At 36.6% G+C, this 14788-nt stretch overlaps 1 protein-coding gene across 4 annotated transcripts in view; it reads right to left on the bottom strand.

The window, feature by feature from the left end:
• The window catches only part of LOC149568201 (Protein prenylyltransferase superfamily protein), a 318133-nt gene that overhangs the window by 31112 nt on the left and 272233 nt on the right, over nucleotides 1–14788 (bottom strand). For all 4 annotated transcript variants that reach the window (XM_089821208.1, XM_089821207.1, XM_089821209.1 and 1 more), the window contains one exon: nucleotides 5339–5389. In XM_089821208.1, coding sequence (XP_089677334.1) covers nucleotides 5339–5389 — 51 coding nt within the window. The remainder of the gene's footprint in view (nucleotides 1–5338; nucleotides 5390–14788) is intronic.

Genomic DNA, 14788 nt, shown 5'->3' with positions numbered 1-14788 from the left:
GACTACTAATTCCACCTTTAACAATTCCATGCACCATTGTTTGCTTCTCGTTGTATTTTGACCTTATGGCTTGCACTGTGCTACAACAATTGTATATTTCTCCATAACCTTGTTCAGCATCTCCATCATTCTGACTTGAATCTTACTGTTATTGGCTCATGATATTCAGTCTACTTGTCACAAACAGAAACTAACAAGTTATGCAATATTAAAACATTGCAGTTGTTCTTTATGCTTTGTTGCTTTTCATCATATCTTTATCCTTTGTTTTTGTAGAACTTAGCACCTTATCAGCCAGGACCATACCTCTCTGTTTGTTCAATTATTTAGCATGACTGAGTTACCCTTGCATTTGCTAATCCCTTTTATGCTTAGCAGCGTGTTTAGTATATGTTGATCATTGACTTGTGTTCTCAAAAGGCAACTGTTTTCATTTTAATATGTACTATGTAGGCTACTCATAAGAGTTAGAGGCTTAATGTTGCATTCCACTGTTGAACATATTTTTTATGAATAGATTGCTTAGAGATGAATAAAAATGTTGCAGATTTCATATTGCATTCACTTTGTGATGATCATGAGTGTTACTCTTTGGCTTTGTCCATTTTCCTCTATCATAGCACTGCTGCTCCATTATTATTGTAAATGTTGAAGGCTATCATTGCATTGAATTCCTAATTCTTCTCACGAGATGAATACTGATTATCATTGTGTTGAGATCTCTTTCACTTTGTGATAATCCCATGATACCACTCTGCCCCTTCCAATGCTGAAACAAATGTTGATCTATACCCTATCCACCAAAACCATTAGATCCCTTTCATTTTTAGCCATTGACATCTATCCCCAAAACATGATCTGCTGTTTTGACCAACCTGTAAGGTTTCACTATAAAATAACATCCCTCGATCAGTTAGTTAATTATCTGTACAATCTACATCATGTACAATAAAAGGTTTCATGCAATAGAGTTACATGTCCCTTTAATATTGGTGTTCATTTAATGCCAAGATCTTGCCTATTATTGACATGTTGGGCTCGAAGCCTTGTGAGAGCCACATTTGTGTCCACGTGTTGATAATAGTCAGAATTGTTGAATAGGAAACAAACTAGTTTGAAAATAAAAGAAGGTTTGGGATTTAGGAATGTGGATGCATGTGTGGGGTATGATGGTGAGACAAGTTAGTCAGTGCTTAGATCCATTGGATCTAACTCATCTTTTGTTGCATTCTCAGGGTCTAGCACCGGAGCACAGGAAAGTAAGAGCACAAGGTGCGTAAGTAGCCAAAGCAATCAACATCACAACTAGTCACTCAGGCAACGACTGACCCATTTGAACCTCAGCCCTTTTCTTTAAGTTCACATATGTATTAATGTTAAACCAAGGCTTGATTTATTTTCTTTAGCTAGTTTCATGACTTGTGTGAAGCAGTGATAAATATTTTGATGAATAAAATCTTACATTTTCAGAAATATATCAAATAATATATCAATTTGTTCTATGTTTTGCTTTTCTTTTCTTCATAAAATGTAAAACTATATGTATAAATGGATAAAAGTAATTATTATAAGGTAATGAACGTGAACATTTAGATATATCAATCACTTCTTGGCAAGCAAGGCTCTGCCTGATTCAGCCTGTAGGGAAAAATAGATAACAAATTGGCGACCTTTGATGGGTGTTTGCTTGCTAGACATGATAACTACTAGCCTTAATAGTCCATTGGGCTAGGAGTCAATTTAGATTTGGGAACGAGTAATTCTTCCTTTCACCCAAGTGTTATTAACTTATTTGTATGATTCACAAAATTCAGAAAATATGGACTTGCTCCAACATTGAAGGTGATGTTAAAAATCCAAAAAATTGGCTAATTGAATGTCAATTTGCCGATGCACATCACTGTTCCATCCCGTACCCTCTAGTTATGGTTTTGCTCCAAGATTTTTTCTATGCACAAAATAACCATCAAGAGAAGATTTTTGTGATCTACTAGAACCAGCAGAAGTGGAAGATGAGTGGGGTGGTAGATGTGCGGATTAGTGGGCCACAAAGAGAGCCCACTATGCCCTTATTTGTTGCTTCTTCTTTATCAAGGTTGACTGGGATACTTGGTCACAACTCACATCATTTCATTATGATCATTAGTTTAGTACAATTCTAAGTCCAACTTAATAATGGTGATTAAAATAATAAGTGATTTTTAATGGAGACATAGCTTGCAATTCGGAAATGGCTGACCTCATGGCCAATTTAGCCCTTCCACTTTTCAATGTTTTCTCTTCTTCGACACCGAGAAAGACAAGCATCTCTCTTTTTATTTCTTAAGTGGTTATATCACAAATCCTTGTTTTAGGCTTTTTTATACCAACAAGGTGGTACTTCAAACGAGATATGCCTCCACGAAATTGTTTTTCACATTTTATGCATATCACGCTATTATACTTGGTTTCTTGGAATCCATATTTCCATGCCTTATCTCTAGCGCCACGTACCTACGGATCCAGATGAACATGCAACTATAGGGCCATTGGCAAATGCTATAGCTGAGCCAGGTATAGAAGAATCCATATTTGTCATTCAATGTAAAATCAACCTACACATACAAAAGAAAAAATGAAGCCACAAATTTAGAAATTAATAAACATATTTAAGAACAATTAAATTAGATTAAAACTTGAAATAAATTTGAAATATTTTGGGCTAGCTTCCAACTTTGAACATTGAACACAACTTGTTCTCTTTTCAATACCAAACAGTTATACTGTAATTGTTATTTTTTTTTTCAAAAGAATAGAAATCAACAATATCTTGTAGTCTCTTAATGATAACAATTTATAAGCAGATTTAAATCCATTTAACAATATTTAGAAAATGAAAGCATATGTAAAATCATGAAATGTAAATATGGCACCTGGGTGGCATTTATTGGATCAAACTGTATTTCACACCTGCTACTTATTGATTACGGTGACTCTTTAAAGCCCAACTTTGCAAAGGATAGTTGTTCTTCTAGTGTCTCTCACAATGGTGAATAGATGTATGTATTATAGCTAGCAGAGAGACCAATTGGAAGACGTGATTCCTTCCCTCCTTGACACAATTCACTGAGTGTTATCGCCAACCTTCAGCAATGCCCCATGGCTCTGTCTATCATCCCCACTTAGTGCAAGCTGTAATAACATCTAGGCTTCCCAGAACATTGATGCCTAGCCCCTCCAATATGACCAGCCTGTGTTATAACCTTGGCTGCAGGCAAATATAAACAACAAACTCACAATACTGATTTTGAACCCCTATTCAGTATCTCAGGTAAAAGACGCAAGTCTCCACACCTCCAGAATATATCAAATTACAAGATTCTCCAAGCCACAGTTTAATCACAGTAGGAGAATTAGATAATTGTTTACCTTAGCACAATTATAACATGAAAGAATTTAGAAAAAACTTCTTCAAACCCTCAAGCAGTTGATATGAGCAAATTAAAATATTTTCAAAATCCTCTCTCCTCATCAAAAAGCTGAATTTACAATACTAATTGAGCCATCTAGCTTCACTCTCACACTTTTCACTTAAAAGGCAACTTTATAATATAAAGTTATGTCACTTTATAATATAAAGTACTATGATTATTAAATGTGAATTAAATAATCAATAAGCCAACAAGTTCACCAATTAAAGACTTTAATAAAGAAATCCCAGAGAGACCAAATATCCAAAATCAGAAGATCATCCTACCTGAACTGCTCAATCAAAAAATAGCAACTGAACCAGAGTGACTTACTAAAAATAGTAAGTCAAAAAATAGTAATCTCATAACAAAGACCCCCAAACCAGACATCAACTCACGAGGGTTGCGATAATGAGTTGACAAACCCACACTCTGGAGGCTTGCTAAATTGGGGACATTACAAAATTTTAACACAACCTAAGACTTGAAAGAAAAAAACCAAAAATATGTTACATAATGAAATTATTGAGAAAACTATGATTTTTTTAGGAAAATTGCAAAAATATGGTATTAGATCTTAGTGATTGCACTCTAAAACGTGTTAGAGAAGATTGCAAGAGTTATTCAAGAGATTCAATAAAGTTACATGCAACTAAGCCAAGACCAAACAATTTTTAACTTGAAAGAAAAATAATATAGAAAATTTACTTTTGAATTAAGATTTCCTTGTAAAGAGCTTTGAATTCTCTTCAAATCCAATTGCAATTGATCTACAAGGCTGCCAAACACTATTTTTCTCCTCCACAACCCTTCTTCTCTCTTCCAAGTGCTCTAGAATGAAAAAAAATGAATTAAGATATGTTGTCAGGTGTTCAGTTTTGACAGTCGTTAGGCGCAAGAAAACTAGTTATAGCACTAAAAATAGCGACTTCTCGGCGATCTATTACCAACTTCCCAGTGACAAGTTTGAAACTTCTCAATCAAGATTTTGGCATGAAAAATATGAGTTCTTGCTAAGTAGAACCTCTTGCAAGAAGTTGGTACATCTACCACTTCTCGACGAGAATTTGAACTGTGTGGAACAAATGAAATAAAAATGATGACATAATTTAAGCTTAGAAAAACATCCTAGGAATTGCAAACTAATTTGGAAGTCTTCTTGAAGTTTTTTCCGAATAAGTAAAAGCTTCAACCCATCATGGCATGTCATATAGCCACTATTAACAAAGAAAATAAAATTTATGTAGAAAATCATAATGAAGGCATCACAAAATGAAATGTAATGTGTTTATGTGATATTTTTAGGCTAGTTAATGTACATGCATGGTACTTTAGGAGCCATTATCATCTATAATTAAGACATGACGGTATCATATCTAGGTGAAAACATACTAAAAAAAAAGTTACATTTGATATCTAATAATCACGTCCTTGATAATTATTTATGACATAGCTTGAACTTTTCTTGTAATTTTTTCATTTTTTTCCTCCATTTACAATACATATGCAGACTAGCAACCCAAAGAGTTTTAGTTAAAGAATAAAGATTATAATTTAATACTTAAAGTCAATCAAACATATCTATTGCGTTCCTCTACTTGAATTATCTCAAATCTCAACTAAGAGCCTATAACTACTATCTTGAGTGATAGGGTAAAATAAAAGTCCAAATCACATTCTTCTATATCATTTCCTAGATAATATTACCTACTTATTTAAAAATAAAGAAAGGATCTTGCTATAAATTCAACAAAAAGACCCAAATTATCAAATGTTGTCCTCGAGTTTAAAAAGAGAAAAATTGAAAACGTAGTGTCACAGAAAAAGAAAGAAAAATTTAAACCAAATTAAACTCTAAATAAAAGAAATCTTTTAAAGCACCTACATACCTCTCGACCAAAATATTGTGCTATAAGATCTTTGTTCCAATTAAGTTCCTCCTACAAAAATGTTATTGGTTGACATTAAACACAATATACAAAGCATCCATAACCACTTTTGCATTATAACAACAATGCTACTGCAACAATGGAAATACGAACCATTTTAACCTTCCAATTTTACTCTCTAATTGCATTGCTCTATACTTTAACAGTGGTGTAATTTTGTTACAAATATAAGAAGCAAATTTAGTACTTAGCAAAACATTATATCGTAGGATAAATATAAGTAGGTGGAGGAACTCTTTGATAAATTGAAATTTTACAATACAATCTATTACATATGTTAGAAAATATAAAATTAATATATAAGATGCATAGTTACTCCTTTCAAGTGTTGGAAACTTTCTACTCTAACTAGATTAATATTTGTCATTGGAAATGGAGAGCTTTGAATACATTGGTTCTATACATCATTTAGGGATCAAAGATTCTTTAAATAGGCAAGACATGTGGATAGATGTGTCACTATATAAAAGATGTTTAAGGATCATGATTAAATATAGTTTATATTTTCAACACTGCCATAAATTTTCTATCATTGCACAATACAGCTCAATGATGGGGTCCACCTAAAACAAATAGGTTTGTTACCTACCCAAGTACAAATGAAGAACATTTATCAGCAATAACTTCTTCATACAAACTTATATTTTGTTCAAAAGTTTAGTGAAGACCAAAGAAAGCTACACACAATTTGGTATACAAACAAACTCATTTTCTTTATTGAGGGCATTTTGAGGAATGTAAGTGATGCTGCTTTTCACTAAGCTTTGTGTAATGATGGAGCATTAGATTCTCGAACATTTTCAACACACATTAATTATCAAAATAAATAATTGTGGGATCAAGTTATGGATATCAAAGATCCTCAACTACTAATCTAAGCCATATTGGTTGAAATGTTTTCGCAACAATTGCCTTGTACTCTACTTAAGCGAATGCCAAAGAAACATCAAGATGGTTCGTACAACTGCATGGAAAATCAATGGAGCCAAGACCATTCTATTGTTGTCCTCAATTTTGACATCACAAAATTGAGGCAACCCTATGCAATAATCTCATGGATTCATAGGTGCATCCTCTTTGTTTAATGATTCATGAGGTATCATGAAAACAATTCATTATCTCTAAATTGTTTTTTGTGTAGTCTTATTTATGTGATTTTTTGAAAGTTTTCTGTCAGGATTATCCCCAATTGTTAGTAGGTAAGAGTTTTCCTTCTCACACTACAAACACTCAATTTTTTGTTAACTTTCTAGTCTTTTCTTTGTTTTTCTTTGTGTTGTAAATATTTTTCGGTCCTGTTTTTGCCTTAGGTGAATAGCCCTTAGAATTTTGCTCAATTCGAGCTAACTTGGTCCAAATCGGAGTTGTCTAACTAAAGTTATAAGGGAAAAAGTGGGCTTTTCCAAGTTAATTGCATCTTTTTGTTAAAAACCTCATAAAAGTGGGCTTTTATTGACCATTACACAATATAAAGTTATATTTGATATTTAAAGTGGATTTTTTTGTCCATTTTAAAAATTTCAACTCATTCTAAGTTGATCTGATGATAGTTTTTTATGTTTTATGAAAATAGCTTATTTCAAGGTTATTTTTCATGTTACTCTATTTAAAACTATAGTTAAAAATTAAATATAATTTCATTAGACAACTTAGTGCATTAGTAAGAATTTTATTTCATATTGCATATATCCATGCAAAATACTTTATGAAAATCCACTTTCAATAAATTCTAAGTCCCAGCATCATTAAAAGTGTGCTTTTAAAATGTGATTACACATGTTATTGCATTAAAAGTTCATTTTTAATAATCTAATACATATGCATTTATTAAATCACCTTTTAAGAGTGATGCAGGAGCATCCAGAGGTATAAGGGCAATCCTGTGTCACCGAAAAAAAATGTACTTAGACTTAGTTTCTGTTTCATGTGTTTTCATTTTTGGATACCCATTTGGGCCAAATAAAGGTTCCAACTCTCACAGTTCTACTATCAGTGTTTGTGTAAATCCCGAAAAAATAGGAGTATGTAATTAAGCCATCATTTTGGTGAACTAGGAGGTGTAAATTGGCCAGATGAATGTAATTGTGATTTAGAGCATTCCAGAAAAAGAATTAGGTCAAAAGGCCCCACGGTTTGAAAGTTATTGCAGTTTTTCGGGTTTTGGAGACCTCTTAAGAATGCTTCAAAGTCAGGTTAGGGGTATTAAATGACCTCGAAAAGGGCCGAAAAATGGGGGACGAGCGAAGTTGGTCCATAGGGCTATAGAGCGCTTCGAGAGCTTTCCGAAAATGTAAACGGTTCGTCAATCGGAGCTACGGTTCAAAAGTTATGCCTCCCGAAAGTTTGGTTACCATTTCTGGATTCTTCTAGATTTGCGTCGACTTCTAACGCAGCTTCTGGAACCTTCAATTTGGTCGGTGGATGCCTACTAGCACTTTCTAGAATGTACTCCTAGCCCTTAACCCTCCGGGGTCTATTTAAGGAGATTTCTGGCATTGTAAAAAGCAGTTCAGAGTGGAGTTTGAGAGGAGGTACTGAAAGGAGAAATTATCTCCCGATTTATGCTATTGTAAGCCCTTAGGGCATGTTTTGAAGTTTATTTTCTCTGTACTGAATGTACTAGCTTATTTTTCAGTTAATACAATTTCCCTTTTCTGTTGTGTCCATTCTGTTCTTGGGTTGTGTCCCTATCAAGTGGTATCAGAGCTGGTTTTCCTGAGTGTGTAGACAGAGCACCGACTGTGAGGCAGTTTGCACTAGGACTGTGTGGTTGTGGGTTCGAATTAGAAGATGCCTCCACGAAGAGAGCGTGGTGGAAGGGCCAGAGCTATTAATCCTGAGGAGGTTAGAGCCCTCCAAAGGCAGGTACAGGCATTGCAAGAGGAGCTCCGTAGAGGAGCAAATGTTGCCGCAGGTGACGACAGTGAGGATGACAATGAAGAAGAAGTAATGGGACTAGAAGGGGAATTTGACGGGGAAGCTCTGAATCATGCAGAGGAAAGTCTTTTTAGGGCCATTACTAAGTTTGGGAAAAGACCCACAATTGAAGTGGGTGTATTTTTCAGGAAATCTAAAACCAGATGAGTTGATCGATTGGATCAATGAACTGGAAGAATACTTTGAGTCTGAGGATATTAGGGACCCAGATAGGGTTAAGTTTGCAAAGGCCAAACTGAAAGGCCATGCCAAAATCTGGTGGCAAGAGGTTCAATTGGAAAGAAACAGAAGAGGAAAGGAGAAGATCACAAGATGGGATCGCATGGTGGACAAATTGAAGAAGCAATTCATTCCTGTGGACTACGAGCTTGATTTGTTTAAGAAGATGTATGGGTTAAAGCAAGCAGGAAGATTAGTCCAAGAATATACACAGGAATTTTACCGACTCTTGATTAGAGCGGGGCATGCAGAAGCAAATAAGGAGAAGGTTGCTCGTTATATCAGTGGGTTGCGACCTAGCATCCAGGAGGAATTAAGTCTGGTAAGAATGACCAGCATTGAAGAGGCATACCAATTTGCCGTACGAGTTGAAGAGAAGCTGAATAAAAGGTTTGAAGGAAGGCAAAGAGGGTGCGGTCAAGGAGGAAGGGGAAGCGGTAGATCATCTGGAGGCCGCAATGAAACCCAAAAGAAAAATGAAGATGTGGGTACTAGCAGGAACCAGAGGAATGAGGGTTTCAACCGCTCCTATGATCAAGACTTTGGAAATCAGAGAGGAAGAGGTAGAGGACGTGGACAAGGAAGAGGAGGCTTCCGTGGTACCTGTTTCCATTGCAATGAAGAAGGTCATCGTGCCTTTGAATGCCCTCAACGACAAGGAAGGACAGATAGGAGAGCTGAGGGCCAAGCTAGGGTTGCTCATGTGGATGAGGATGCACAATCATCACATTCAGAGGATGCAGAAAGAGGAGAGACCTTGGTAAATGAAAGAGTCCTACTAAGTGGTGAGATTGAACCAGGACAATGGAGGAGTTTGTTCCGTACCAGATGCAAGTCTGAGGATAAATGTTGTGACGTGATCATTGATGGTGGTAGCACTGATAACTTGGTATCAGAAGAGATGGTCTCTAAGCTGAAGCTCAAGAGGGAGAAACATCCCCAGCCCTATCAGATTGCTTGGGTAAAAGATAATCATAAGGTCCTGGTAAGTGAACAATGTTTAGTGAAATTCAAAATTGGGAGTTACCATGATGAAGTTCTCTGTGATAATATTTCGATGGATGTTTGCCATCTATTGTTGGGTAGACCATGGCAGTTTGATAGACATGCAGTACATGATGGACATGCAAACACATACTCTCTGACAAAGGATGGAGTTCGCCACAAATTGAAGCCCATGAAAAATGAAGGTGAAAAGGTATGTAGCAGTGCTAGGATTTGTCTTGTTGATGGAAGGAAGTTTTTAGATGGCATGAAACATCAGCATATGTGCTATGCTTTGATTCCTAGGAAAGATAAAGAAGGTAGTAGTGAAATACCACTTGAAGTTTCAGATTTACTAGGGGAATTTGAAGATATTATCTTTGATAATGTTCCAGATGGATTGCCACCAATAAGGCAAATTAGTCATCAGATAGATCTGATTCCAGGAGTTAGTTTGCCTAACAAGGCTGCTCACAGGATGACTCCTACTGAAACAGAGGAGCTAAATAGACAGGTTTAGGAATTGTTGAGGAAGGGCTTGATTCGAGAGAGCCCGAGTCCATGTGCAGTACCTGCAGTACTCGCACCAAAGAAGGATGGAGAGTGGAGGATGTGTACAGATTTTCGAGCTATAAATAGGATCACCATCAAGTACCGGTTTCCTTTGCCAAGGATGGATGATCTTATGGACTGCTTGAGTGGAGCTCAGTACTTCACAAAGATAGATTTGAAGAGTGGTTATCACCAGATACGGATTTGAGAAGGAGATGAGTGGAAAACAACCTTCAAGACCAATGAGGGTCTTTATGAGTGGTTAGTCATGCCTTTTGGATTGACGAATGCCCCAAGCACCTTCATGCGGCTCATGAATGAGGTACTTAAGAAGTTCTTGGGAAAATTTGTTATTGTTTATTTGGATGATATTTTAATTTTCAGCAAGATTTTGGAAGAACATTTACTGCATATTCGTAGTGTCCTTGAAAGGCTAAGGGAAGAGAAACTATTAATTAATCTGAAGAAGTGTATCTTTGCAAAAAGGGAGTTAGTCTATTTGGGGTTTGTTATATCACCTGAAGGTCTCAAAATGGATCCAGAGAAGGTAAAAGCCATCTTGGAATGGCCTACTCCGAGGTCTGCTACTGAGGTAAGATCATTTCATGGACTGGTTAGTTTTTACAGGAAGTTTATTAAGAATTTCAGTGGCATATGTGCACCCCTAACTAATACAATAAGAGGGGCTAGAAAAGAGTTCAAATGGACTGCAGCAGCTGCGAGAAGTTTTGAATTGCTGAAGAAGAAGGTAACAGAACAGCCTGTGTTGGCACTTCTAGATTTTAGAAAGGTTTTCCAGGTAGATTGTGATGCCAGTGGCAGCGCTATTGGGGCTATATTAAGCCAAGAAGGTAAGCCTATTGCATATTTTAGTGAAAAATTGAATGATGCAAAGAAGAAGTATTCTGTTTATGATCAAGAGTTCTATGCAATAATTCAGGCCTTAAAGAAATGGAGGCATTATTTATTGCCAAAGGAATTTGTTTTGTATACTGATCATCAGGCATTACAGTACCTAAATAGCCAAGGTAAATTGAATCAGAGGCATATGAAGTGGGTAGAGTTCTTGCAAAGTTATACATTTGCGTTGAAGCATAGAAGTGGAAAATCTAACAGGTTTGCAGATGCACTAAGTAGGAGACAGTTGTTGCTTACAGTAATGTAGGTTGAAGTAGTTGGGTTTGATGAACTCAAGAATTTGTACCCTGAGGATCTTGATTTTGCTGAAGCATGGAAAGCTTGTAAAGAGCCTGTTGCTATAGATAGAACCAAGTGGTTAGACTATTTGATTCAGGATGGCATGTTGTTCAAAGGTAGTCAATTGTGCATTCCAAAGAGTTCCATGAGGGAAAATCTGATTAAGGAGAAACACAGTGGAGGGATGGCAGGACATTTTGGTCGAGATAAGACCATTGCCATTTTTAGAGAACATTATTTTTGGCCTCAAATTTCACAGGATGTGAAGAAGTTTGTACAGAGTTGCCAGGTTTGTCAAGTTGCCAAGGGGTTTAGTCACAATACCGGCCTATATCAGCCATTGTCTGTTCCATCAAGGCCATGGGAGGACATAAGTATGGATTTTGTTCTTGGATTGCCAAGGACACAAAGGGGTAATGACTTAGTATTCGTGGTGGTTGATAGGTTCTCCAAAATGGCACATTTCATTCCATGCCACAAAACTCATGATGCTGTCCATATTGCAGACTTGTTTTTTCAAAGAGGTGGTAAGACTACATGGTCTTTCAAGGAGTATAGTTTCTGACAGAGATACTAAATTTGTGGGGTATTTCTGGAGGACATTGTGGAAAAAGTTGAGAACAGACTTGAAATTCAGTTCCATGCATCACCCACAAACTGACGGCCAAACAGAAGTGGTAAACAGAAGTCTGGTCAATTTGCTGAGATGTTTAGTTGGGGATAAGCTCAAGGGATGGGATTTGATTCTACCACAAGTAGAGTTTGCTTACAATAACTCTATAAATAGGAGTACTGGAAAATCACCATTCCAAATTGTATATGGGAATAGCCCAAGGACTGCACCAGAATTGAGGAAGATAGAGCAAGGGGAGAGGACAAGTGCTGAAGCGGAAGAATTTGCTGAACATATCAAGCGTCTACATGAGGAGGTTCAGGCACACATTACCAAGATGAATCAAGAGTATAAAGCTAGGGCTGATCAAAGGAGAAGACATAAGAAATTCCAAGTAGGGGATCTAGTCATGGTGCACTTATGAAAAGAAAGATTTCCAGCCGGTACTTACAACGAGTTGAAAATGAAGAAATTTGGCTCCTGCAAAATTCTGAAGAAACATGACTCAGGAAATGCATATGAGGTGGAGCTGCCAGATGGTATTCACATTTCTCCTATTTTCAACATTGCAGACTTAACAGAGTATCATGATGATGGTGCAGATGACGAGCCAGTGTTAGAGCCATGTCCAATTCTTGTTTCTAAGAAGGAGGAGATAGAAGACATTCTAGATCATCGTGTGGGTAGGAGTACCAGAAATAGGCAGTATGAAGAGTATTTGGTGAAGCGGAAAGGACGGCCGATTGAGGCCTCAACTTGGATTTCAGCAGCTGAGGTTTCCCATTTGGGATTTCCTCTACCATTCATAAAGTGATAGGGTCACTTTTCAATCTACCCTGGGTGTCTAATGCAGGAGCATCCAGAGGTATAAGGGCAATCCTGTGTCACCCAAAAAAAATGTACTTAGACTTAGTTTCTGTTTCATGTGTTTTCATTTTTGGATACCCATTTGGGCCAAATAAAGGTTCCAACTCTCACAGTTCCACTATCAGTTTTCGTGTAAATCCCGAAAAAATAGGAGTATGTAATTAAGCCATCATTTTGGTGAACTAGGAGGTGTAAATTGGCCAGATGAATGCAATTGTGATGTAGAGCATTCCAGAAAAAGAATCAGGTCAAAAGGCCCCATGGTTTGAAAGTTATTGCAGTTTTTCGGGTTTTGGAGACCTGCTAAGAATGCTTCAAAGTCAGGTTAGGGGCATTAAATGACCTCGAAAAGGGCCGAAAAATGGGGGACGAGCGAAGCTGGTCCATAGGGCTATAGAGCGCTTCGAGAGCTTTCCGAAAATGTAAACGGTTAGTCAATCGGAGCTACGGTTCAAAAGTTATGCCTCCCGGAAGTTCGGTTACCATTTCTGGATTCTTTAGATTTGCGTCGACTTCTAACGCAGCTTCTGGAACCTTCAATTTGGTCGGTGGATGCCTACTAGCACTTTCTAGAATGTACTCCTAGTCCTTAACCCTCCGGGGTCTATTTAAGGAGATTTCTGGCATTGTAAAAGGCAATTTAGAGTGGAGTTTGAGAGGAGGTACTGAAAGGAGAAATTATCTCCCGATTTATGCTATTGTAAGCCCTTAGGGCATGTTTTGAAGTTTATTTTCTCTGTACTGAATGTACTAGCTTATTTTTCAGTTAATACAATTTCCCTTTTCTGTTGTGTCCATTCTGTTCTTGGGTTGTGTCCCCATCAAAGAGGGTTTTTGAAATACGTTTGCATGTCATTTTAACGTGTAGATGCAAACTTAAAGTGAGTTCTTCAGTCACATCAAGCTAAAGTAGTGATTTTGGACCCAAATGCACGAGTAGTTGATTAAAAATAACTTTTTTCCGCTAAGCTTAATGAAAAGTAGTGATTTTTTCAAACTTGTTTTAAAAGTCCAAAATACAAGTCCATTAAAGGTGGTGACTTTTAAACCTATTGCATGTGTTTCAAATACATGTAAAAGTCTTTGAATTCCCCGTTTCTAATGACTTAGACGCTTTCTCAAAGCGAGTGGCAATTCTACAAGAGAATACATGTATTTTGAAAAGTGTGAAAGCTCTAAAAAGTGTTTGACACTAACTAAACCCCTGATTTTAAAAGTGACTATTTTTAGTAGAAATACATGCTTTAAAACATATGTTATTGACCTCTCATTATCCGTTTTCGTCTAGGTCATGGAGTGGCAATTTTCTTTGAGAAAACATGTATTTTGAACATGTATTTGCTCTTCGAAAAATGTGTGCATAGGGCTGAGTGGCGATTTTGGAAGAAATGCATATATTTCTCAATATGCTATGCCTCCCAAGAAACATGTTTTGACTTAAAAACATCATATTTCTTCTAGACAGTGATTTTTGGGAGGATTAAATACATTTCATAACATATTAATGCCTCCCTAAAGGCCGTTTGTGACTTGAGTTTCTTCTATAAGACATAGGCCATGATTTTTAGAGAGAAAGCATATGACTCTCCACATGCATATAAGCAAACTTACCTTGTGATTTCAAAGCGTTTTTGCATCAAATCTCTTCAAAGGGCTTTCAAAGGCAAGGGCTTTCTTGTTTCTAAGCTTGTTTTTCATCATTTTACAAGCTAACGTTTGCCCTAGATGCTATTTTTGTATGTGTTTGCATTTGAAGTTGCTAGGTCAAAGGTTGTTCAATATTTTGGACATTGCATTTCTCTAACCAAACCCACATGTCCAAATTCGAACCATGTTATGAGGATTTTGAAATCTATTTAAGTCTTGTCTTTGGTCAAATCTAAAATCCAAAATCTCTTGGATTCTTTTTAGATTTGAATAAGGATTTGTTCTTTTTCTCATTCTTGGTGGTGTTGAGGTAATTTTCAATGGTTATTTCCCTAAGGCATTTGTATATATTTGTTTAAATGTTCCTGCAAATC

This window comes from Cupressus sempervirens, chromosome 3 (assembly GCF_028749045.1).
Source record: "Cupressus sempervirens isolate cs-2001-9-10 chromosome 3, ASM2874904v1, whole genome shotgun sequence".
NCBI lineage: Eukaryota > Viridiplantae > Streptophyta > Pinopsida > Cupressales > Cupressaceae > Cupressus > Cupressus sempervirens.
This window is presented reverse-complemented; position numbering and strand designations above follow the sequence as displayed.